This window comes from Balaenoptera musculus, chromosome 5 (assembly GCF_009873245.2).
Source record: "Balaenoptera musculus isolate JJ_BM4_2016_0621 chromosome 5, mBalMus1.pri.v3, whole genome shotgun sequence".
NCBI lineage: Eukaryota > Metazoa > Chordata > Mammalia > Artiodactyla > Balaenopteridae > Balaenoptera > Balaenoptera musculus.
The window spans coordinates 76604533-76632333 of NC_045789.1; the positions used below are offsets into that span (position 1 = coordinate 76604533).

A 27801-nucleotide genomic window follows, 5' to 3' on the forward strand; every position below is an offset into this window, starting at 1 on the left:
TGTGTTTAGTAATACAAAAAAATCTACAGATTATAGATTTCTATCAAATGGTACATTCCTACCTTCTTTTTGGGACATTATTATTGAAGACAATTTTTTAAAAAATTAGTTTTAATTTGATTACAACTTTGTTTACAAATATATTGAGACATTACAAAATTGTGTATTTGACTAAAATACAATCTCTACCTCCCAAAACTTTTATAGCAACTCAAGTATGAAATGTGTTTATAGCTGGAAATTACATGTGAATTATTACAGAAGCAATTTCAAATGTAGAGGGCTGGTAAATGAACCTTTAATTTGTTAAATAAAAAAAATATAATCATCAGTAACGAAACAATTATGAAATTACTATCAAAGTACAAATTCAACAAGTAAAAAATGTGCTTTAATATCAATCAATAGTTTGATTTTCCTTTATGTTTGAATCAAGATGTATGACTAGGAGTAATCATTCTTAAAAATGAAGTAATTCTTTCATTGTGCTCCACATTATTTAGAAAATTTAAAAAATATATTTTGCCCCATATGATTATGAGAAATGGTAACGAAAGCCACATAAATGTGGAACTGAGCTTGTCAGCTATTTTCTCATGCTAGGAAATGACTGTCAAACTGAGAATATCTGAAAGAGAGGTTATCTATTCCTTAGTTTATCATTACTGCTACATAGGGATTCCCAATTTTCATATGGTGAGCTTTAATTACTCATGTGGATTAAATCTTACATAATCCTATCTTAAATAAAGGATGAATTTTAAATTTTTACTTTGGAATATGGGTTTGCATTTTAATAATATACATTTGAACAATTTTCAAAAATATTTTCATATATATCACTTGATGCTACTATAACCCCACAAGGTTAGCAGGATCTTGTTATTATCTCTATTTTGCTAATGAGAAAATGAGACTTGTGGAGACAAAGTAAGTTATTCAGGTATCTTGGCTAATAACAGCTTTAGCACTAGAGTCTTTGTCTTTTGCTTTGAACTCAGTCTTCCTTCTATTATGCCATTATTTCCAAATCTGATATTTGTCTTCAGACCAAAATAAAAATTATGATGCCATCCGATTAAATTTCAAGTAGGTTGAATAATGGTCACCCAAATATATCAGGCGTTAATCCCTGGGAACCTATAAATGTTACCTTATAGGGAAAAACGGTCTCTACACACGTGATTAAGTTAAGGATCTTGAGATGGGGAGATTATCCTGAGCCTTATCCTGGTGGGACCTAAATCTAATCACAAGTGTCCTTATAAGAGAGAGGCAGAGGGAGATTTGACACAGACAGAAGAGTAGAAGATGGAGATACAGTGGAGAAGGTAATGTGACCATGGAAGCAGAGATTGGAGTGATGTGGTCACAAGCCAAAGAATGCCAACAGTTCCCAAAATTTGGAAGAGGTGCAAGGTCTTCAGAGGGAGTGTGGTCTTGGGGACGCCTCGGTTTCAGACCAGTAATACTGGCATTGAACTTCTGGCCTTCAGGACTGTAAAAGAATAAATTTCTCTTGTTTTAAGCCACCAAGATTGTAGTAGTTTGTTACAGCAGCCCTCAGAAACTAATACAGAGATACTGTTCAAGTTTTCCATTCCCTATTCAACTCCATGCAATTCACTTGAGCCCCTATTTGGGAACAGATGGATTCAGAGGAAACTAAGGTTTGTCCATTAAAACTTTCCTAGAAAAGAGAATGGTTACAATGCTAGGGTTTCAAAGAACTTCTCAGCAGGACTTTTCTTCTCTGAAAGTTAATAGGGAATGTTGACAAATTTTTAAAAAGAAATATTTAAATGGACTAGATATTGTTAATTCATGTGAAAACAAAGTCTTGTCAGTGATAAACAGAAACATACTGAATCTGCCTAAGAAAAACTGGGAGCTTATTGTGTATTCATTTGAATGCCAAAACCTCAAAATTTTACAGTAAAGAAAGTTGTTTTTTGTTTTGTTTTGTTTTGTTTTTTCCTTTATAGGAAACACGTTGGAGCTATCATGCCTGGAAGTATGTTTACAACCTAATTTCACCTATTCATTCTCTTCTTTAAATTTTTCTTTCGTGACTTTTCTGCAACCAATAAGAGAAACTCAGACTATTATGGGAATCTTTGTAAATCACTCCAGTTTTCAAAACTTCACCAGGATTTGCCAAGACATCACAAGTGAATTTAAAACGTGCTCCTCATGTTTGGCTTGTGAGTCCAAAGGAAACATGGATTTTATTTCTCAGGAGCAAACATCAAAAGGTAAATGCAAAAGAAAAGTGAGAATTAAAATTATCAAGGATAAATAACCTTATTCTGTTAAAAAAGTATTAATAATACATCCCAATTTTAAGTCTAGTGGCCCTGGAACACTCAGCTCTGTGGTGCTCAATGAGTGACTTACAGGCTTTGAGATAGTATAATAACTTGTTCTTGGTTTACTTTGATTTATAAAAAAATCTATGTTTAAAATACATCAAAATGCCACTATAATCCATGCACATTTAATGGTTAAAGGATTATTTAGCAAGCTCTCTTCAAAAGTACTGAAAAAAGTCTAAGTAAACTTGCAGGTTCTCATATAAAATCATACTTTGATTCCCCAAGGAGTCATTGAATCCTTGATGCATCCTTATAAATAAAAAAAATTTGGATATAGACATGCACACATAGGGAGAATGCCATGTGAAGATGAAAGCAGAGATCAGGGTGATGCTTCTATAAGACAAGGAACACTAAAGACTGCCAGCAAACCACCAGAAGCTAGAAGGGAAGCATGGGACAGGTTGTTCCTCACAGCCCTCAGAAGGAAGGAACCTTGTCAACACCTTAATTTTGAAAGTGTAGCCTCCAGAACTGTGAGACAATAAGTTTCTGTTGTTTAAGCCACCCATTTTGTGGTACTTTGTTATGACAACCCTAGCAAACTAGTATAATGTGGGATGGGAAATATTGTTGTGACCATTTTGGACAATAAAATCTGTCCCACAAGTCATCAGGGAAATGTTTTCTTTTTCTTTGAGATGCTCCAATTTTATTTCAAACTCACCTAATTTTCACTCTTTTAAAAAATGTAAACACTGTAATTGTTATTTTTAGTGCTGGTATCTTCTTGTTTCTACTCTTTTTTGTTGTATAGGATGGAGGGGATTTAGATTTGAGTTCTATGTGTTTTCTTACTATGTACTACTGTTTTTTGTGAATAACATTTTCTTAATCTCTTTCTAGTTCTTATCATGAGAGGATCAACGAAAGTGAAGGCAAATGATTTTCATTCACCTTGTCAACATTTTAACTTCACTGTAACTCCTATGGTTGACCACTTGGAGGAATATAACATTACCTGTAATCTAAAAACCCACACTAGAAGGTCAGCAATCAAAGAGGAAGATCCAACCAAGGAAACAGATATAAACCATACTTGTAGAATTATGGAACACCCGAATAATTGTATAAATATTTCTTTGCACCTAGAAATGGATGTAAAAAGTAAGTTTTTAAGGAAATTAGAGGGAAAAGGAGAATGGAATATAGACACAAAGTTAAGTAAGGACTATCACACTAACTGCATTGAAAGTCGAATAGTTGAAGAATTTTATTGATGAAATAACAAAGCTGGAAAGAATGTTAGCCCTTTATCTGTTTATTTTTCTTTCAAAATGTGCTTTTTGTGGAGCCCAGCTGTACTCAGAGGTGGAGGAGACGTCTATGGGTTGTGATCTGAGGGGTATTAGAAAGACCCTCTGCCCCAGAATAACTTCTGGGAATGCCTATTAGCTGTGCTTGAGGTAACACTATCACACTTGTGTATTAAAGGATGATATTTCTTTTTAAATTTAAATATACATATACATTGTGATGTGCTATTAAATTTTGAATTGATTTAACATGTCCTCTCTTAGAGCTGAGAAACGGACCTGAATTAAAGGGATTTTTGATGTATTGCTGTGAAGATAGGTGGGGTACAGATTAAGCATTTTGAGTCACTGGATGACTCTGAGGGAAAGGTAGGAGTCTGAAATATAAAACTTACATATATCTTAATTCTGCTTAAGGTTGATTAACACTCTAGTCACCCTATTCTGAATTAACACAACTGATCTCACTACTAAGCAGGGTACCCTCACTTGACCCATAAACTCTACTCTTGAAGAGCATTTTATGATATAACCATTTAATGAGTGCCTGCTGTATGCCAATCAGTGTGCCAGGCACTGGAGACACAGAGATAGATGGATGTAAAACAATGGAGTCAGTGCAATCAGTGGGACAGGTGCTATGGCAGAGTAACTTGTGTTTTCTGAGGTTCCAGACATAGGGAAGCCTTTCAGATTGCCTTAGAATGCTTTTCTAAAGCTTTAATTCTATTAGAGGTAATTATTTTAAAATGTTATATTGATTTTAAAGCAAACACAAATATATAATATGCATGCATTTTTAAAGTGAAATATAAGACTTCAAATAAATTTCTCCTTTTTGCTCAAGGCCCTACAGTCTCTGCAGTTAGAGGGGTATTTCAAGGTGTGCGTATGTGTAGGGGGTATGGGAGAGGATCTGAGAAGCTGAACAGGGGGGTTAATTCCCTCTGGCTCAGGAATGAGGTTGGAGGTTCTGAAAAGACCACATAGAGAAGGAGACTATGATGAAATCTGAAAGATAAAGAGGTTTAGATTATATATATTCAAAACTTATACTTGTTTCAGTGTCCATTTATGTATCTATCTAATTGCTTTTTGTATCTTCTAAAACATGAAGGAAAAATAAGCATTACCATATTCATTATTTTGAGAATTAATTTTTGTGTTAATGGAAAAAATCATAAATTCCAGTCAAAGTGAAGTAGTAATTGACAGCTTTTATGGGTCCATAAATCAGAAAGATAACAGAGGTGTACAAATATGTAGTCTTTTTTAAATTAATTTTTATTGGAGTATAGTTGCTTTATAATGTTGTGTTAGTTTCTGCTGTACAGCAAAGTGAAGCAGCTATACATGTACACATATCCCCTCTTTTTTGGATTTCCTTCCCATTTAAGTCACCACATTGCACTGACTAGAGTTCCCTGTGCTATACAGTAGGTTCTCATTAGTTATCTATTTTAGACATAGTAGTGCAAATATATAGTCTTGTGTTTGGGAGAAAGTATACCTATTTTGCCATGTGTAGAAGATTAAAAATTTATTCATATTTTACTCTGCTGTGCAAAGACTAATTTGATCTCCCTTAAAAGTCCTATCTACTGGAGGGTGGTGGTGGTGGGGAACTAAATTTAGACCAGTCTGGTAAATTTACTCAGAAAAAATAATTTAATCCACCTCTTTAGATTTTTTTCAGATTCCTGTCCATTTCCCCTTGTTCCTCTCCAAGATGGCTACAGGGACGAGGAGAAGGGGGACAGCATAGGATGTAGGGAGATACACTCATCTGTGTTCTCAATGGTGCTTTGGTGGGTGTACTGGCTGGCTTGGCCCCAACTGTGTACATTCTGCTATTGTAATATAAAGTTGGTGAATGCATGGTTTTTTTTTCATAGCTTGATCAGTGCCCATGATACCTTGGTATTAGGCCCACCTTGACTCTTGCTGGCACTGCACATCTTCTATGCCAGTTAACTGCATGCTTTTATTATGCTGAGTGAGGTATGCAAGTCTAAATAGTATGGAATGATGTTAGGAAGGCTGAGTGCTGCCATTCCAGTCAACCTCTACCTTCTCCATGCAGTGTCTTCTCTAAATAAATGTTCACTGCCTATTTAATGTACATCTGCTTATGGAGTGGGGGACCTGTAAAAGGGGTACCCAGATCATGAGTCCCAAAAGAGCAGTCATCTAAAGGTATTAACAAGTTATATATCCTGCTAAGTTGAATAAGTACTAGCTGTGCTTTGCATACAAGGAAGAGAGTACATAGGGTGGCTTAGAAAGTCAGTAGACAATTGTGTTTTGGACATAATGAAGTCACCCTCCTTTAAGTCACTGATTCCTGGGTCTGCTGGCCAGTGTGTGTTTATGGGACAAAAGAATATCGTGCCAAGCTATTGCTGATGGTGACTCTCCTTCCATGTTGTCTCACTGTCATTTGAATGAGCGATTTTTTACCTGTATCCTTACTAAATTTAGGCGAGAGTAACTGTATGTTTAACTAATGCATGCACTTGATCTGATCATTGCCATGTGAGCCCCTGTGGAAAGAAGGGCTGATTAATCATCTACCCTGGTCTCTTATATGCCTCAATCCAACCTCTTTCTTTGCCTTTCCCTTTCTTCCCCATCCTCATCTTACACACTGCATCTTTGTTGATTTGAGGATACATTTTTTGGCTGCTTGGTCCAGGGCCAAATTGTTAATCACAAATGGCTCTGATTCTGGCACTCTGCTTGTTGTGGTCTTAACCTAGTGATAGCAATGATAGCAAAACTAACATCAATATAACTTGGAAGTGAAATTAATCCTAGAATTTTGAAACTAAATGGATCCCTGGAAACCACTTGGTCATGTTTCTTCATTTAATATGTTAGGAAAGAACTCAGGAAAGCAAGTGACCTTGTAACAGTGATGGTTATATATTCAACCTTTCAGTTATGGGCAGAATATATAGTAGAAGCCAGCTACATCACCATATTGCCTCTTATCTGCTGCATCATTTTACCGTATTTTTATAGTACATTTTTCTTTGCAGATTTTATTTGTTCCATGAAGATCACTTGGTATGTTCTGGTTCTATTAGTTTTTATATTTTTGCTCCTCTTCATTATCTACAAAATACTTGAAGCCCACAGGAGAGTGCAGAAGTGGCAGGGTAAGTATTGAAAAATAAATCCATCTTTTGGGAGAATTCATCTCGTATCAAGGTACTCCTAATCTTATCTGTAGGTTCAATTTCTTTTTCTAGTTCAATTTACCACTAACTGAGCACCTACTGTGTGTAAGTGGTGATCCTAGGTGACCCAAGGAACATAAGCATAAGTAAGACATAGGGCCAGCTCTCCAGGATTTTCATGTGTCTTTCTCCAGCCCAGACAAGTGAGTAGAAGGGGAAGAAGGGCTGCGTGACCTGGAAGGAGTTGGGAGACTGGAGGTTGAGCAGAGCTTAGTGGAAGTGAGGGCAGAAGACGGGTAGAAGAATAGGGAGTGGTGATAAAGAATTTCAGAGTTGGAGGTCTTGAGCTCTAGGCTCTAGGTGATGAGCAGGAGTCAATCTTTAATAAGTGTGGGGAGGACAGTAGATTTTTGACTGTGAAGCACTAAAATGTATAGTTGGAAATCAGGAAGTAGGGATGATATTAAAAAAGAATTAACTAGTATAACACGGGCATCCACCTATCAGAATGGACATTGACTGTCAACTACTATCATGGTCTTCTGGTGTGCACTCATGTATATACTGGCCCTAGTGGTGTGTGAGCATGTATACATGACCCTTCTGGTGTGCACCCGTGTATATACTGGCCCTACTGGTGTGTGAGCATGTATACATGACCCTTCTGGTGTGCACCCGTGTATATGCTGGCCCTACTGGTGTGTAAGCATGTATACATGACCCTTCTGGTGTGCACCCATGCACATACTGGCTCCACGGGCATGCACCCATGCAGATACTGGCTGAATATCAGACCTGATGGACAGTTTATAATATGAGTAGTTGGTCTCTTAAAGACAGGATAAACTGTGTCATTACAAGACTAGGCTTTGGAGTCAGGTGGACTTAGGTTAGAACCCTAGTGCTACCACTTACTAGTTATGTGACTTTGTGCAAGTTACTTGCCATGTTTGAGTGTCCCTTTCCTCCTCTGTAAAACAAGAATAATCACCATTCCCACAAGGGCTGAGGTAAGGATTGAACTAAAGAGATTGCATAAGAAGTGTAACACAGTGCCCAGTGCCTAGTAGTTCTCAATAAAGGATAGTAGCATTGTGCTGGTGTAGCATTTCCCAAGGCTCTTGTGTTCTTTGCCAGGCAAGGCTGTGTTAGTCCTTTCAGTAGGCAGAAAGAGTGGTTGCCTGTAGGGTTGAGTGAAAGTTTCATTAATTTTTTTGGCTAAGTGTTTGTTGGAGATATTTCTGAGAGCAGTTTCATATCAAGTCTTGTCATTGGTACCTTAGTATATAAGGCCCTAAATGCATTGGGTAATAACATCATCAGTATTGTATATTTGTAGAATAAACATTTTCAGAACATTTTCATGAGATTTTTACTAGATTCTCAAAGTTTATAAACAGGGTGTGTGCTATTCCTTTCATTTTTTATAGATGAAAAACCCCTGAGCCTCAGAGAGGTTGTTTTGTCCAAAGTAATGCAGCTAATAAAATGACAGAATTAAGACCCAGGGTCTTTCTAGTTTTGAAAATTATATTATTTTAAATAAATGTGTGTCATTTGCAATTAGTGCATAGTTTTGAGTTTCTTGATCTGTTTTTCTATAAATGATTACATATTAGGAAAGAGAGATAGAAGCCAGATAGAAAAAAATGCCTAGAAAGAGACCAATAGTGGGGAGTGACATTAAGTTTTTATGAACATCTACCTAAATGACAGGCTTACTGGCTTTCAAAAGCTTGCCTTGCAAATCCAAGCATATGAAGTAGTGAAAAATACCATGCCATTTATGACATTAAATATTATTAAATATTAAATATACATCAAATATTCTGTATATCATATTTATTGTATGTAATAATGTAAATAATATTCTGCATTTAAGAAGAGAGAAAAAAAAAAAAAAAAGAAGAGATGCATAATGGCATTTATGGCAGTGGAGAAGCCACTGGTTTTAGAAAGTACCTATTTGTTAATGGAAAATAACTTAATAAGAAAAGGCTCTTAATGTCTTGTTACTCCAGGCTCTGCTGTGAATGGCCCATTTTCCTTGGTAATCCTTGGAACCAACATGGGGAATATATATTAAGAATGTGCTTGCTTATCATCTAAATATTTAATTTCTTTTCTTGGAATAGGTCATAAATACAAACCTACATCTGTCCTCTTAAGAGGAAGTGATTCTGAGAAACTGCGAACGTTGAACGTGCAGGTTATTTCAGGTGAGTTCTGCAACATGCAGAGTACCACTTATGAAATTCCAACACTTCACCACTCACTATTGAGTAAACATAAGATCGAGTGATCTGAGCTCATTTAAATTAGTCTTGTAGCTGGAAGAAAGGAGCTGTGAGCAAATGAAATCTAGTTTAATATGTCTTATTATCAGGGGACAGTTATGATCAAAACTACCTCCTTAAATAATGGAAAGTTGGTTTAATTGGCAAGAAGAAATTCATGTGAGTAGGCAGAGGAGAGAAAGCAATAAGGAATAAGCCTCAGGTTTATTTTTAAATGAGACAAGATACCATTATTCCTCGGAATTGCAAGAAGTAATTGCAGAGTGGGCATGGCTTTTGCTGGAGCCTTCGCTTAGCAGAGGGTGTCATTGTACAAAGAGAACGTCTAATAGCCCCAATTAAAAAGTCCCCTGTCCTCTCCTGAAAACTAGAAATGGAATAAGGGAATCCTAATTAGAGCAGCTAAGGGGGCTGTGAGCACAGATGCTGTGGTTCGATCTCGTTCTTCTAATTGTGAAACCTCCTTCTGAATTCAAGTTGTCAAACCGCATTAAAAAGAAAGAGAGAGAGAATGCAACGTGGGCAAAGGCCTCTTTTTCATCAGGGAGAAATAACGTCCTTGACTCTTTGAAAACCACAGAATTATGACTAATGTTACCACAGCTCCTTGCACACAGCCAGGGAGTGGGTGCCTTCGTACTCTGTGAGAAGTTAGATAAGGAGCTTCAAGTCTGGTGTGTAAACGGTTTTCAAAAATGGAAGGAAACCGAACAAACCCCGAGCGCCCACCATAGCTGCATCTGTAACCACATGGAGATTTGCACAGCATTTCACTGGGAACTGTGCTGAGACTTTCCTTAGTTATTTAAACTAGGAGGTACTCACACCCCTAGCGTGAGGAAAAATTGGGTTGGGTGCACCTAAAGAGCTCAATTAAAAAAATTTAGACTTTCTACTCTCATAATTAGCAGTAAAATTATTAACCTATGGCTAATAATAAGCATTAGCTAAGTAGTCATTTGACACCAGCTAAATGTGAAGAAAGTTGATGAAAATTTTGTGGGGTCAGTGACAATCTTGTTTGATGAATGACATAAATATCATAGGGCGGTTTCAAATGGCAAAATTAACTTTTATGGGGAGAAAATTGCATTTCCTCTGTTCTCCCCTTTTATCAGTACCCTGACGTTCATGTACCAGGCGTGTTTTAACCTGGTGCTGCTGGGCTTTTGGTTGCCTTAGGAATTCTGGTACTTTCTCTTTTTAAGTCATAATTTTGAGCATCACAGCCTTGTCTGAGAAAAGGTCAGCAGTTCCCGTCAACAAATATAATAGGGGGAATCTCAAATTTAAAGTACTAGCTAACCACAAGACTAACCTCACAGGTTCTTTTTATGAGCCTGTGATTTTCATTCACCAGAGAAATCTGTCTCGGCCATTCTTTCCCTTTAATGGCTCTCACAAAAAATCCTCTGGCTTTATTACCACGCATATAATATTAATGTTTAGAGCGGGCCAAGGGGTGACAGCCTTTTTTAAAACCAAGAGGCCTTTTGAAGCTTAGCATCTTAAAGAGGGGTAGAAGCAGATGCTTTCTTGTTATATATATTCCTTTAACCTACATGCAATTTTCCCCTCCCATTCTAAGTTGCTCTTTCTGAGAGCGAAATGGGAAGGAAATAATGTCTCCCCCGAGTGCTGTTTTTAAGGCCTCTCTTTGTAATGATGGATTATAGGCAGCAGTGAGAATCTAAGGGGAAAAAAAATGTGCCAGCGTGGTTCTCGGAAGAAGCAGTAACACGAGCGAAAAAAAAATGTAGTTCAAAGAGAGCAGTGACTATAGTCACATTCAGCCGAGCAGCTTGCTGTCAGCTCTGGCTGTACATTCCAGAATGTCTCTCTAGTTGTTCATGTATCGCAAAGTAAGTACTATGACACACATACACACAGAGCTATAGATAACTCACACCCTCAAAAAGATAAGAGAGAAATAAGGAGAGATTACCAACACTCTGGCACTGCACGGGGCTTGGCATGTACTGGGGCAGGTTAAACACCGATAGAGTAAATAAGCCTCATCGCTGTAGAAAGAGATATCATACAGAATCAAATCCCAAGCTTTTATGTGTCTCCGATATTTTCTTCCTTGCTTGGGGAAGTGTGATACCTTCTGTTGCCTGCCTTGGTATTAATCTATTTTACATTTTATTCACTCGACTATTCTCTTCACACATGTGATAACTCTGTCTTATTCATCTTTGGACCCCTGTCCCTAGCATAATATCTGGCATGTAGTTCATGCACAATAAAAGCTTATTAAATCGCACAAACCCTAAGGGGAAATGAGTATTGAGTAAAAACAGAAGATGAATGAGAAATGAATCTTGGAGGCTGGGAAATGTGAAAACAAATGGAGAGACAAAGAGTGTTCAGAGGGAACATAATTCCATTTCATTGAAGAACATAAAATGCACTTTGTAGAATTGCTAAGGATATCAAAGAATAATAAAAAAAATCTTGAAGAAGAGATTTTGAGAACGATGCAAAAGTAACTTTGAAATGCATCTCTAGAAACAGTGTTTAATGAGTTGACCACATTGGGAGACCAAGGCCAGGGGCAGGAGCAGTGTACTAGGACTCGAATTATTGGATGCAGACAATAGAAACCAACTTGGCTGACTTGGCAGAAAGGAAATTTATTGGAAAACCAGTAGGTAACCCATGGAAGCAACAGGAACATTAGGCAAGCTGAGCTTATGCAGGACTCAAAAGAGAGGCCAAGCAGCCAAAAATACAGCCCCATAGGAATGGTCTGGTGAGAATGCGTCTGCTGGTGTCACCACCACTGGATGCTCCCTCTGGGCTGCTAGAGCTTCCCTTTGACCACCTGGCAACTTTGCATCACTGCCCAGGATTGCAAGCCCTAAGGAGGGGTATCTGGTTGACTGAATGCAGGCCACAGATTGGTACTCTGGGTACCAGGAGGCAGGGAGAGGAGATATCTGCCCCTCTGGCTTCCTGCATACTTGAGAGTACCCCTGAGATGTCTACATGCTGGTCAGCCAGCAAATAAATATCTACAAGCACGACACGAGGTTCCTAGGATTCGAGCCTCCACTGCATGGGTCAGCCAAGGGAGTCCTGTCATCTCTCTACTTTGTCCATCAAAAATGGTGAGATCTTTAAAACTTGAAGTTCTTCACCTTCAAATATTCAACCAAAATCTGTTGAGCACTGACTATGGGCCAGAAATTGTTCTAAGCATTGCCGATGCAGTGGCTGTACCACAGCGCAGTCCCCGCCTCCATGGAGCTGACACCACCCTTCAGCAGATTCAATTCCTAGTTCCCTAGGAGAAGGGAAGCTAATTAAGCTATACAAACTCATTCAGCACCTTCCACGTGCACAGTACTTCCACACACATCATTGGATTTCATTTCATAAGAACCTCACTTTTTTTCCTGGTGAGAAAACTGAAGCTAAGGGAGTTTAAAGTAACTGACCCACTGCCAGATCCCAGCAGGGTTAGGGTTCAAACTCAGTTCTGTCCAATGGCTGCACTTTCCAGTGCATCACTTAATGGCAAGATGAACTGGGGAGTTTACTCCTGCTGGTTCAAACCACAGATCAAAACTTTTCTCGCTCTTTTACATTTAGCGCTGGGAACTGAGATGAGACATTTTCTCTGTAAGGTATCAGAAGCTTGTGTGAGACAATGTGAGTCATCCTCAAAGTAACATTTCAGCACTGGCACTTAATGTGGGTGGGCTCTTAAAGCAAAGAAAACGGAAATTCATTGTGAAGGAGAATTGCTAAATGCCAAAAGGAAGTGGATGACCCAGTAATATATATTACCCCAAAATAAAACTAGTGGCAATGTAAAATTATAATTTGCAACATGTTTAAGGCCAACATAATAAAGACTAAGCAGGTTTCAATTTTCTGCCGAAGAGAAGATAAATTACTGGTGCCAGATGTCTAGCAACCAAGCAAGATAACATGAAAATTTAATTTTTACTTGCTTAACTATAATATTTAAGACTCAAAATACAGATTGGGGTTCATAAAACAGTAAAGGTTATAGCCATCTGCTTGGTTACAGAATAGATCAAGATTCAGAGTGTGACTCTACATGCAGGAGGAAATTCATAAAGTGTGAAGAATCTATAGGCAAAATAAGGTGATTTATTCTATTCATTCATTGAATGACTTTATGTGACAGCCATTTGTGCCAGGTCTGAAAAAACTGATGATAAAACATATGCAGATAAACATCTTCTCCATCTTCGCACAGACTCTCCCTGCCTGAACCATCTGGCCTCCCTTGCCACCTCCCTTGCAATCCTCCCCTTTTCCCACCCTGCCTTTATCTAGTTAAGTCCAACCCTGTCCTTCTGATTTTGGCTTAACTAACACTTCCTCAGGGAAGTTGTCTCAGAGCTGGTGGACCAGGTAAATTACACCCTCATAACATCACACATCTCTCTTTGTGGCAATTATCACTGTTGCTTTTTTACATTTCTGTTATTATTTGATTGATGTCTCTCCTATGAGCCAGTTAGTTCCTTGAGATCCGGGACACTATCTGATAGTACTTATCACTGCATCCCCAGCTCATGGCACAGTACATGTAAGAGTTCAGAATAGGTACCCAATAAATATTTGTTAAATAAATACAACTCTACACTGTCTATGTTGAAAGAATGACTGCTGCTGTCTTACAAAGACCTTTCAAATACTTTCTCCCTCAAATTATAACTTTTGATAATGCCTACCCAAAATAACAAGAGGAGAATGGTTAAACACTTCATCAGTTTTATTCCTTGGAGTATTGAGGATACCTGCAGTGTGAATGAATTGGAAACTGAGTCAATGGCTCAGAGTATTGGCAGCTGTCTGTTCAAGGAGGGTTTTTTTCCCTCTTTAATTGCTATTTCTAGATAATTCTGCAGTCATTTATTTTTCCATCCTCATTTGATTTTCACACTGGCCAGATTTGGAATAGCTGAGTAGTTTTAGGATCACCGTTAAAAATAACAGATGGATCTTTGAACATAGTAGGGAGTTGGCGTCTTGAATAATGGAAATCTATTTTAAGCCACCATAATTGGTTCTATTAACCCTAAAAGGCTACTAGCTATTTTGGGCTTGCACAAAAGTGCCTGTGTTTTTATGTGATGGAAAGGTCAGAATGATGCATAGCAATATTGAAATCCTGCATTCCTATGACAGTAAGAAGAAATAATTAAGACTGAAAAGTTTTTTTGAAGCCAGATTAGAGAACTGAGTAAGAATCACCAAACCATCTGAAAATGTCCACATCTGTTTTGACCGAAGCAATCTGTGACGATTAACTTGAATTCCTTCCTTTTTGGAGAGGCTCTTATGAGGAAACCAAGTACTTTGTGGGTAACAGTTTAGACATTTATTGCCATTATCTCCACAAAGAGTCATGGCTGAATCTCCCAAAGTACGAAGGAGAGAAGGAAGCGCCCAAGGTCATCGCTTCCAAGTTCAGCTATCCATAGCCCTTCCCTGCTGAGTTCACACACAGGTCCTACTAAATTCTGAGCAGGGCCCTCCAGTGGGCTTAAAAAGATGCCAGTAAAAATACTTTGTTTTGCACTTAGTAGTGCTTTCTCACAGGGCACTCTTATTTTCCTTATCTCCAAATTCCTGGGTGGCACCCCAGAGTTGACTTTTTGTTCTGCTTGAACCCACACCACGTTATTAAGAAACATGAGGCACAAAGAAGTTAAATAACATTCTTTCAGTCATTCAACATGTATTTATTGAGTACCTATTATGTGTCATGCTCCAAGGTGGGTTCTGGGGAGTAAAACCATGCATAAAAATACAATCTCTGTACACAAGGAGGCAGACAAATAAGGATAAATTATGCAAATTTATGCAAAATTGGATAAATTCACTATTGGGAAAGTAGAGGTCACAGAGGGTCATAGATAGTATGGATACCTAAATCTGTTTTGTTCTCCTTCTTTTGTTTTTTGGCTTTCCAATTTAATAACCAAGTAAAATTTAGCTGAACAAGTATTTTTGGAGATAACGAATATCAAACATTGATGGGGCAAATTCCCTTAGCAGCCAAGACAGCCTGACTAGGATGGGGAAGTTTTAGATGTGTCTTCAGTGTGGGAGATGTACCTTGTCTTTGACATGAAAATCATCAGGAACAAAGTGAAGAAAATACCCCGTAAGTTTCCATTACTAAGTGGGAATCAAGAATTACTTTGGAAAGATGAATTGAGGTTAGATACCAGATGACATAGATATAAAGCATTTTGAAAAGTGATAACATTTTTTAAAAAGGAGAGAAAGAAATATCAGAGGTCAACTTGGACATTGTCATGGATGGAATGATAGGGGCTTTATTCAAGAACCTAAGGCATGGAGTTTTATTTTTAATCAAAGTTTCTACTGTTGGAAATCCATTTTGTTCACTAGACTCAACCAGGTCAAAACTCAGACCGGGGTTCTTTTAAATTTTTTAGGCTCTGCTAAGGTTCTTGGAAAAAGTCAAAGAAATATTTGGTTTAGAGATTTGACAAATTCATGAAAAGACTTCTGTGAGGTTTTAAAATACTTCTGACTGCTTCTGCTGACTTAACTAGTGTTGCTGAATTAATATGATTTGAAAGAAACCCTATTTCTCAGTGTAAAACTAGAAAAAAAATTCCACCTGTTTTAGCTATTCTAAAGAAGGTATAAAAATGACAAGATATCCTACCTTTTTGCTTTTTTATCAATTTTTCAGAAGTTTTCCTATTAGCATGTAACTTACATGACTTTGGATACTAGGAGAAATAGAAGATAACGTACCACTAGAGAGTTACTTTGGACTAGCTGTCATTTTGACAGATAATGGCTTTCTGAATTATGGTTATACCGTACTATAAAACATCAGCAAACCTAATGAATAAGCAAATGATGAGCAGTTTGGCTTTCCAACCAAAAGAGCTCTGTTAATTTTCTTTGATAATTATTTGGTTTCATGAATAGGCTCTTTTGAGATTTTAACCTTTAAAAAGAATTATCTCCAAATCTCGAATTCTGGAAGGTTATAAGATGTTTTGTCAGGGAGGAAGGGTTGTGGGAAGGGATAGTTAGGGAGTTTCGGATTGACATGTACACACTGCTATATTTAAAATAGATAACCAACAAGGACCTACTGTATAGTACAGGGAACTCTGCTCAATATTTGGTAACAACCTAAATGGGAAAAGAATTTGAAAAAGAATAGATACATGTATATGTATAACAGAATCACTTTGCTGTACACCCCAAACTAACACAACATTGTTAATCAACTATACTCCAGTATAAGATAAAAAGTTAAAAAAAAAGATGCTTTGTCAAAGATGTCTAAACAATTATTCTCATGGTAAGTTCATTCTGAAGCTTTAATGTGCATCAGAATCAACCATCAAAGGCTCCTGGGCCTTTATGAAAGGAGATTGTAATTCAGTAGATCTGGGGCAGGGTCCTAGAACCTGCATTTTAAATTACTACCTCTGGGGATTTTCAAGCCAAGGCTCTGTTGGTCACTTTATTCGTTTTCTATTGTTGTGTAACAAATTACCACAACCTTAGGGGCTTAAAACAACACATGTTCATTATCTCACAGTTTCTGTGGGTGAGAAATTTGGGAACAACTTTGTTGGATCTCAGGGACTCACAAGCTTGAAATCAAGATGTGAGCTGGCCTGTGCTCTCATCTGGAGGCTCTCCTTCCAAGCTGGTTCAGGGTGTTGGCAGAATTCCTTTCTTTGAGGCTGTAGACTGAAGGCCCTGGCTTCTTAACTGGCTCTCAGTCAGAGGCCCCTCTCAGGTCCTAGAGGCCAGCTGCAGACCCCTGCTACATGACCCTTTCCATAGACAGCGCAGACATGGCGGCATGCTTCCTGAGCCCAGGGAGGGATGCTCTCTGACCCCAGGGAGGGCCCAGTCTCTCTATTAAAAGCTTTCACCTCCTTAAGTCAGACCCACCCAGGATAGTCTCTCTCAAAATCAACTGATTTGGGATGTTAATTACACCTGCAAAAGCTCTTCATCTTAGTGTAACCCAGTCACCGGAATGAGATGCTATTTACCGCCCTGCCCACGCTCAAGGGAAGGGAGTCACAAGGGCTGCCATGTACACCAGGGGTGGAAATCTGGGGACTGTTTGAGATCCTGCTTGCTACAGCCACCCTTGAGAAGCACAGATTTCAGAGGACAAAAATCACAGACGCCTGGGAACTTCCAGTGTGACACAGATAAGGCTGATAGATCTAGTCTCATAGGTGCAGTTGGTCCTTACCAACAATAAAATAAAAATGGAAAAACTGGTCTTGTTTTCCCACCTTTGCTCTAATCAGTCAGGAAAGCTTTGTCATTCACTCTTTACAGCTAAAGGCTCCATAGGAAAAAATGTGGACTTTGGTGGTGATTTTAGCATTTCTATAGGAAGGAAAGGGCCCTCGGTTATCTGCTGGACATGGCCTCAAAAATGCATCTATTCCCTTAAAGACTAGTTGTTACCTTAATTTTTTAAATGTCTAGTTAAGACGGATACTTTTCGGAGAAAACTTACAAAACCTCACATCAGAAGAACAGAAAATCTAAACAAAACCATTATCATAGAAGAAATAGAAAATTTGTCAGTTATTTCTCAAAAAATAACAGGAAGAGCAGTACGCAGTGGAATTTTAACAATTTCTAAACAACAGATATTTCCAGTGGTATTTTAACTGTTATAGACCATAGAAAAAAAGGATGTTTCCTACGTCTATTTATGAAATAAACGTTTATAGTCAAGCCCAAGGAAGATTGTGTCTAAAATGAAAGTATCGAGCAATCTTACTTATGTCTATCTATGCAAAAATCCTCAACAAATATTAGCAAAAGAATCCAGTAGCACAGTTTAAAAAAATATGTATACATACCTACATACACACACTCCTATGATCAAGTGGGGCTTATTCCACGAATACAAGAACAGTTCAGCATTAGGAGATCTATTAATATCATTCATCATATTAACAGATCTAAGGGAACGATTGTTGGATCATTTCTATAGATGATAAAAATGTATTTGATTATACGCACAAAAGAAGAAGACTTAGAAGACCTACTTTTCTCATTATTTATTCTACAAATTTACTTCTAATTTTTAAAAGACAAATATAGCTGTTATGCTATATTCAATTGATTTAAAACATTTCAGCATAGATAATATGATGTTACAGTTAAATATTAAGCACACCACAAGGCTCTGAGCTATCAACCAGAGACTTTGCTAAGTAGAATGATGAATATTAGAAATGAGTTTTCATTAGTAAAATTAGTGGTAATCAAAGTCCGAATTGTATGTTCACTGTTGAAATTAGAGGCATTCAAGATTTGTTAGTTGGATAAAATATTGTAGAAAAATGCTCCATGGCTGCACTAATGGGGTATGAGAACCCAGCCAACACTGTAACCTCTACTTTAGGAATCGTCCAACTCCTTGCACAGGTCCCTGGCTGCATGATACCAACTGCAAGCCTAAGCAAGTCCTACCTCTGGAGCATGTCCTGTCCTCCCCAAGTGAGCTGTGAAGCCCAAGTGACAGGGAGCATGGACTCACATCAAGCCTATACAGCAGGTTTTCCAAGCTGTGTCCTTGCCCTCTCTCTATTGGCTAACAAATACCTAATAAATGCCTGTATGTGAGGAAAAATTTCTCCTGGTGAGATTACCCATGCTCAAACTTTTTGGTAGTTGATTTTATCTACTGATAAGAACCTAAGGGTTGTGCATGGTTAGATTGGCTTAGGTCATTTCACAGCAATAGCTGTAGGGATTTTGTAAACCTTTAGTAAAACTAGTAAAATTAAAAACAATTTACCTAACGATCAAAACACCTAAGACTAAATTACAGAAAGCATAATTCATATAGTAAAATCTAAATTAAAAATCCAGAAACCACACATAAAAAGCAAAATGTATAAAATTTAGACAAATTAAGGAAGATATAATGCTAAGTATAAACAATTGGGTATTTTGTATAAGTGTTATTTAATCTGTATTGTATACTTGAAATCTGCTAAAAGGGTAGATTTTAAATTAAATTTTCTCAACACACACACACAATGGTAACTATGTGGAGGTGATGGATAAGTTATTTAGCTTTATCGTGGTGATCTTTTCACAATGTATGCATATATCCAAATATCAAGTTGTATGTACACCTTATATAATTACTATGTTTATATGTCAAAGATATCAATACAGTTGTTAAAAATGAAAAAAAATGTATTTGACAAAATACAATACCCATTCTTCATAAAAACACCTAATAAAAATAAGATAAATAGGTACTTCCATAATATGATAAAATATATCTGTCTCAAACAAAAACTCAGACTCATGCTTAGTAGGGAAACACTAAAAGCATGCTTAGCTAAAGCCAGAAATGTTCAAGAATGTTCACTATTGCCACTTTATCTACAGTTATCCTAGAAGTACTAATCAACACAATTAGATAAGAGGCAGAACTACAAGGTTCACAAGTTGGAAAGGATAGGTAAAATGATCACTTATTTTGCAGATGATATGATATGTACCCAAAAAATCTAATTCCCTAAAAACATCTTTGAAAAGTTCAGTAAGGGGCAGGGTACAAAATTAATATAAAAAGTCAAACAACATTTATATATTTAAACAACAACCAGTTAGAAGATATACTGCATTTAAAACAGCTGCTGAAAATAAAGTAATTAGGAATAAACTTCATAAGAACTGTGCATGATCTTTCTGAAGAAAACTTCAGAAAAATGCTCCTGAGAGACATAAAAATGACTTGAAGAAAAGGAATGGTATATAATGTTCTTGAAAGGAAGATGAATATAAAAAGATGCCAATTTTCCCTAAATCAATAAATAAACAAGTTCATTTCCATATCCCAATGAAAAATAAATTGTCAATAGTAGACAGGAAAAAATGGACATAGAAGAATAAACAGGAGGAGTATCCATTCCATTATGGTACTGGTACAGACTAGATAAAAATATCCAATGAAACATTAGAAAGTTCAGGACTTTAGTAAATGATGAAAATGGCATATCAAATCAGTAGGAAAACAAAGAAATACTGAATGAATGATGTTGGAACAACTGAATAATCATCTAGGAAAAAAAATTTACTTAATCCAGAGCCCACACTAATACTGGAGTAAATTCCATACAGATCAGTGATTTTAATGAAAACGTGAAACCACAAAAGTAATAGAAGAAACAATGGTAGAATTCATTTACAACTAATGCAGAACTAATCATGACACAAAACTCAGCTAAAACACTAATAAATTTGACCCTGTGCAAAAGAATGTACACAGCAAAAGCAATTGGGGGAAAGTTATTTGCAGTTCATCACAAATAAGCAACCTTTCCTAGTATATAAGGAGCTTCTAATAATTGATGAAGAAAAGACCATAACCTAGTAGGCAAATGGGTAAAGGACAAGAATGGACTGTTTACAGAGAAAGGAAATACAAATAGTTCTTAAACATATGAAAGGTTGTTTGGTCTCGCTCAGACCAAAGTCTTTAAAAAATGTTTTGTTGTTGTTGTTTACTATGTGCCAATAATATTGGTCACTTGGGTATAGGAGACACAGCAGTGAACCAAACAAAATAAAGATTTCTGCTCTCATGGAGCTTCATTCAGGTGGGAAAGCAAGTTGAAGCTACACTGAGATGCCACTTTCATCTATCAGATTGGCAAAAATCCAGAAGTTTGACGTCACACTCTATGGCAAGGGGCAAGAGGTACTCTCATACTTTACTAAGGTAAACTGAGAGGCGAAACTGGTGCAACTTCCATGATAGGTAATTTGGCAATAACCATCAAAGTTACAAATGTATAAGCTCTTTAAGCCAGCAATTTTATTTCTAGGAACTTATCCTATAGATTTACTCACATAGGAGAGAAATGGCATCTATACAATGTTTATTGCTTGTGTATTTACAAGATCAAAAATGATTAGACACCATCTAAGCAAACACCATCTAGGCTGTTTAAAGACATGGTGCTACATCCATACTGTGGAATACCAGGACGTTGTAAAAAGGAAAGAGGAAGCACTTATGTGGAAAGATCCCTAAGATACATCATTCATGATATATATGTATGGTATTCTACTAATTGTGTAAAGAATGACAAAAACAACATTTTAATAACACATATATTAAAGTACAAATTTATCATCTATCTACCTATCTATCTATCTACCTATCAACTATCTAGAAGGGAAAGAACTATGTGATATGATGGGAAGTGATTGCCTGGGAGATGGGGTAAAAAGGAATATTCACTGAATATCCCTTCATAGTTAAAAATTTTTTAATCAGGTGAATGTATTCCTTATACAGAAAATTAAATCCAAAAAAATAAGTTTTTCTTATCAAAAATTTTTTTCTAATTAAAGGAATAACATTCTGAGAGAAGCTTTGACAGGATTTCCCTTTTGGTAAACTACACCAGTGTTTAATAATCTTCTTGGAAAAAAAGAGTCATATTCTTGATTATACTTAAATCTTCCTTTCTGATATCTCTTCTTAAGAAGCAACTACACAAATTTCTCTTTAAATTAGAGGTCACCTCATTTCCATCCATGTTCAGGGCTCTGTATAAAAAGTAGAGACATCTGTGAAGCAAAAAACCACGTGTATTATGTAGAACTCAAGTTTCAATATAAAGACTAGAAAAGCAAGACCCAGGACCCCAGTGGAATAAAAGAGATACCACTGAGCCATGGACATTAAGTTTTACCTTCTATTTAAAGTCAGTTGAAGATAATATTAGAAGAATTTTATAAAGTCACAGAGTCATAGCAAAGGAAGACAGGTTAGAGTTCATCTAATTTGTAACCTTGCTTTTTGGTAAAATTGTCCCTGAAATCAAGGATGTTATTTATTAATATTATTCTTAGGGACATATTTCAACAATATGCAAAGAAGGAAATGTTTGTACTTTCCAAACTAAAATTCTTTTCTTGCTACTTGACATTGTACCTTAAATTTTTTCTTTACTTTGCTCCTCCTTAACTATACTGCAGATCTTGTGCTCAGAAGGAGATGAGGGAGGAGGAATTGAAAGAATAGATACAGAGTTGAGAGAAAAGGGTTAAAAGTGTCAGAGTTGAGAGGGCAGACAGCAGAAGCAAGAAGAACTACAATCCTGCAACCTGTGAAACAAAAACCACATTCACAGAAAGACAGTCAAGATGAAAAGGCAGAGGGCTATGTACCAGATGAAGGAACAAGATAAAACCCCAGAAAAACAACTAAATGACATGGAGATAGGCAACCTTCCAGAAAAAGAATTCAGAATAATGATAGTGAAGATGATCCAGGACCTCATAAAGAATGGAGGCAAAGATCGAGAAGATGAAAGAAATGTTTAACAAAGACCTAGAAGAATTAAAGAACAAACAAATAGAAATGAACAATACAATAATTGAAATGAAAACTACACTAGAAGGAATCAACAGCAGAATAACTGAGGCAGAAGAACGGATAAGTGAACTGGAAGACAGAATGGTGGAATTCACTGCTGCGGAACAGAATAAAGAAAAAAGAATGAAAAGAAATGAAGACAGCCTAAGAGACCTCTGGGAAAACATTAAACATAACAACATTCACATTATAAGGGTCCCAGAAGGAGAAGAGAGAGAGAAAGAACCAGAGAAAATATTTCAAGAGATTATAGTTGAAAACTTTCCTAACGTGGGAAAGGAAATAGCCCCCCAAGTCCAGGAAGTGCAGAGAGTCCCAGGCAGGATAAACCCAAGGAGAAACACACCGAGACACATAGTAATCAAAGTGGCAAAAATTAAAGACAAAGAAAAATTATTGAAAGCAGCAAGGGAAAAACGACAAATAACATACAAGGGAACTCCCATAAGGTTAACAGCTGATTTCTCAGCAGAAACTCTACAAGCCAAAAGGGAGTGGCATGATATACTTAAAGTGATGAAAGGGAAGAACCTACAACCAAGATTACTCTACCCCGCAAGGATCTCATTCAGATTCGATGGAGAAATCAAAAGCTTGACAGACAAGGAAAAGCTAAGATAATTCAGCACCACCAAACCAGCTCTACAACAAATGCTAAAGGAACTTCTCTAAGTGGGAAACACAAGAGAAGAAAAGGACCTACAAAAACAAACCCAAAACAATTAAGAAAATGGTCATAGGAACATACATATTGATAATTACCTTAAACGTGAATGGATTAAATGCTCCAACCAAAAGACACAGGCTTGCTGAATGGATACAAAAACAAGACCCAGTTTTTTGGTGGGGCTAATGGCGGACTCTGGGAGGGCTCATGCCAAGGAGTACTTCCCAGAACTTCTGCTGCCAGCGTCCTTGTCCCCATGATGAGCCACAGCCACCCCCGCCTCTGCAGGAGACCCTCCAACACTAGCAGGACTCGCCGTGCCCTTCTCCTCACTGAGAACCGTGCCTATCCTTTCTGACCACGATGCCCATCCTCTCTCTGCTGCCCACTCAGCCACGCAGCCCAACTGACTCCTGCCCGTCCTTCACGTTGTGGCTGAAATTTCAGATCCTGCAGGGGGCGGTTTCTGGACCCGCAGGCTCTGGTGCCCCTGCCCGCACTTCTGTGAAGCACTGAACACTTCTCTTCTCTCAAACTCAGAGGACTCCTGTGCCAGCCTCAAGTCACCCAGATTCCGACCCTGGGACATCTTCTTCCCTGCAAAGGTGTCGCTTTGAGCCTGAGATCACTCACCCTTGGGAAAGCTGACTGCAATGTCCTGAGGCAACCTTGCTGAGAGGTCCATGTGGCAAAGGACTGAGGCCTGCCAAAAACCACATGAATGAGCTTAAAAGAAGATTCCCACCTCACTCCAGGTCAGGCATTCAGATGAGACCACAGCCTCAGCCAATAGTTTGACACAGCCTCCTGAGAGACTTTGAGCCAGAGTTGCCTAGGAGCTGGTGAGCCTGGAAGCTTATTTAGGAAGAGGAAATGAAACTGAAAAGACACAGTAAGATTCCTCTTTTTCTTGCAAGCAAGGCACAATATGAATATGAATAATTCTCATGCTGTCCAATTAACTGCCTCAAGTACAAATAGAAAAAAAAATACACACTTGGTTATTTGGAAGAACTTGAAGAAAAAGCGAAGAATGGGATGGTAGTTTCAACAATAAAGCCCTATGCAAATAAAAAAACAAAAAAACAAACAAACAAACAAAAAACAAGACCCATATATATGCTGTCTACAAGAGACCCACTCCAGACCTAGGTACACATACAGACTGAAAGTGAGGGGATGGAAAAAGATATTCCATGCAAATGGAAATCAAAAGAAAGCTGGAGTAGCAATACTCATATCACATAAAATAGACTTTAAAATAAAGAATGGTACAAGAGACAAGGAAGGACACTACATAATGATCAAGGGATCAATCCAAGAAGAAGATATAACAATTATAAATATATATGCACCCAACATAGGAGCACCTCAATACATAAGGCAACTGCTAACAGCTATAAAAGAGGATATCGACAGTAACACAGTAATACTGGGGGACTTTAACACCTCACTTACACCAATGGACAGATCATCCAAAATGAAAATAAATAAGGAAACAGAAGCTTTAAATGACACAATAGACCAGATAGATTTAATTGATATATATAGGACATTCCATCCAAAAACAGCAGATTACACGTTCTTCTCAAGTGCGCACAGAACATTCTCCAGGATAGATCACATCTTGGGTCACAAATCAAGCCTCAGTAAATTTAAGAAAATTGAAATCATATCAAGCATCTTTTCTGACCACAAGGCTATGAGATTAGAAATGAATTAGAGGGAAAAAAACGTAAAAAACACAAACACATGGAGGCTAAACACTATGTTACTAAATAACCAAGAGATCACTGAAGAAATCAAAGACAAAATCAAAAAATACCTAGAGACAAATGACAATGAAAACACGACGATCCAAAACCTATGGGATGCAGCAAAAGCAGTTCTAAGAGGGAAGTTTATAGCTATATAAGCCTACCTCAAGAAACAAGAAAAATCTCAAGGTTAAATTGTTCAGTAAACAATTTAATCTTACACCTAAAGGAACTAGAGAAAGAAGAGCAAACAAAACCCAAAGTTAGTAGAAGGAAAGAAATCATAAAGATCAGAGCAGAAATAAATGAAATAGAAACAAAGAAAACAATAGCAAAGATCAATAAAACTAAAAGTTGGTTCTTTGAGAAGATAAACAAAATTGATAAAGCATTAGCCAGACTCATCCAGAAAAAGAGGGAGAGGACTCAAATCAACAAAATTAGAAATGAAAAAAGGAGAAGTTACAACAGACACCGCAGAAATACAAAGCATCCTAAAAGACTACTACAAGCAACTCTATGCCAATAAAATGGACAACCTGGAAAAAATGGACAAATTCTTAGAAAGGTATAACCTTCCAAGACTGAACCAGGAAGAAATAGAAAATATGAACAGACCAATCACAAGTAATAAAATTGAAACTGTGATTAAAAATCTTCCAACAAACAGAAGTCCAGGACCAGATGGCTTCACAGGTGAATTCTATCAAACATTTAGAGAAGAGCTAACACCCATCCTTCTCAAACTCTTCCAAAAATTGCAGAGGAAGGAACACTCCCAAACTCATTCTATGAGGCCACCATCACCCTGATACCAAAACCAGATAAAGATACTTCAAAAAAAGAAAATTACAGACCAATATCACTGATGAATATAGATGCAAAAATCCTCAACAAAATACTAGCAAACAGAATCCAACAACACATTAAAAGGATCATACACCATGATCAAGTGGGATTTATCCCAGGGATGCAAGGATTCTTCAATATACACAACTCAATCAATGTGATACACCATATTAACAAATTGAAGAATAAAAACCATATGATCATCTCAGTAGATGAAGAAAAAGCTTCTGAGAAAATTCAACACCCATTTATGATAAAAACTCTCCAGAAAGTGGGCATAGAGGGAACCTACCTCAACATAATAAAGGCCATATATGACAAACCCACAGCAAACATCATTCTCAATGGTGAAAAACTGAAAGCATTTCCTCTAAGATCAGGAACAAGACAAGGATGTCCACTCTCACTACTATTATTCAACATAGTTTTGGAAGTCCTAGCCATGGCAATCAGAGAAGAAAAAGAAACAAAAGGAATACAAATTGGAAAAGAAGAAGTAAAACTGTCACTTTTTGCAGATGACATGATACTATACATAGAGAATCCTAAAGATGCTACCAGAAAACTACTAGAGCTCATCAATGAATTTGGTAAAGTTGCAGGATACAAAATTAATGCACAGAAATCTCTTGCATTCCTATACACGAATGATGAAAAATCTGAAAGAGAAATTAAGGAAACACTCCCATTTACCATTGCAACAAAAAGAATAAAATACCTAGGAATAAACCTACCTAGGGAGACAAAAGACCTGTATGCAGAAAACTATAAGACACTGATGAAAGAAATTAAAGGTGATGGGCTTCCCTGGTGGCGCAGTGGTTGAGAATCTGCCTGCCAATGCAGGGGACATGGGTTTGAGCCCTGGTCTGGGAAGATCCCACACGCCACAGAACAACTAAGCCCGTGCGCCACAACTACTGAGCCTGCGCATCTGGAGCCTGTGCTCCGCAACAAGAGAGGCCGTGACAGTGAGAGGCCCATGCACCGTGATGAAGAGTGGCCCCCGCTTGCCACAACTAGAGAAAGCCCTCGCACAGAAACGAAGACCCAACACAGCCATGTGTACACATCACGTAGCATGTATACACTGATGTGTATAATATTGATGACTAATGAGAAAAAAAAACACAAAGTGTCAGAGGTGCAGGCAAAATAAATAAATAAATAAATTAATTAAAAAAAAAAAGAAAAGAAAAGAAATTAAAGGTGATACCAACAGATGGAGAGATATACCATGTTCTTGGATTGGAAGAATCAATATTGTGAAAATGACTATACTATCCAAAGCAATCTACAGATTCAATGCAATCCCTATCAAATTACCAATGGCATTTTTTATGGAACTAGAACAAAAAATCTTAAAATTTGTATGGAGACACAAAAGACCCTGAAAAGCCAAAGCAATCTTGAGGGAAAAAAATGGAGCTGGAGGTATCAGACTCCCTGACTTCAGACTATACTACAAAGCTACAGTAATCAAGACAGTATGGTACTGACACAAAAACAGAAACATAGATCAATGGAACAAGACAGAAAGCCCAGAGATAAACCCAGGCACATATGGTCAACTAATCTATGACAAAGGAGGCAAGGATATACAATGGAGAAAAGACAGTCTCTTCAATAACTGGTGCTGGGAAAACTGGACAGCTACATGTAAAAGAATGAAATTAGAATACTCCCTAACACCATACACAAAAATAAACTCAAAATGGATTCGAGACCTAAATGTAAGACGAGACACTATAAAACTCTTAGAGGAAAACATAGGAAGAACATTCTTTGACATAAATCACAGCAAGATCTTTTTTGATCCACCTCCTAGAGTAATGGAAATAAAAACAAAAATAAACAAATGGGACCTAATGAAACTTCAAAGCTTTTGCACAGCAAAGGAAACCATAAACAAGACGAAAAGACAACCCTCAGAATGGGAGAAAATATTTGCAAATGAATCAACGGACAAAGGATTAATCT

The 27801-nt window shown here is 37.3% G+C and overlaps 1 protein-coding gene across 2 annotated transcripts in view; it reads left to right on the forward strand.

Moving 5' to 3' along the window:
• The window catches only part of TMEM156 (transmembrane protein 156), a 53628-nt gene that overhangs the window by 21753 nt on the left and 4074 nt on the right, over nucleotides 1-27801 (forward strand). For both annotated transcript variants that reach the window (XM_036853341.1, XM_036853340.1), the window contains exons 2-5: nucleotides 1986-2255; nucleotides 3222-3482; nucleotides 6673-6792; nucleotides 8949-9032. In XM_036853341.1, coding sequence (XP_036709236.1) covers nucleotides 1986-2255; nucleotides 3222-3482; nucleotides 6673-6792; nucleotides 8949-9032 — 735 coding nt within the window. The remainder of the gene's footprint in view (nucleotides 1-1985; nucleotides 2256-3221; nucleotides 3483-6672; nucleotides 6793-8948; nucleotides 9033-27801) is intronic.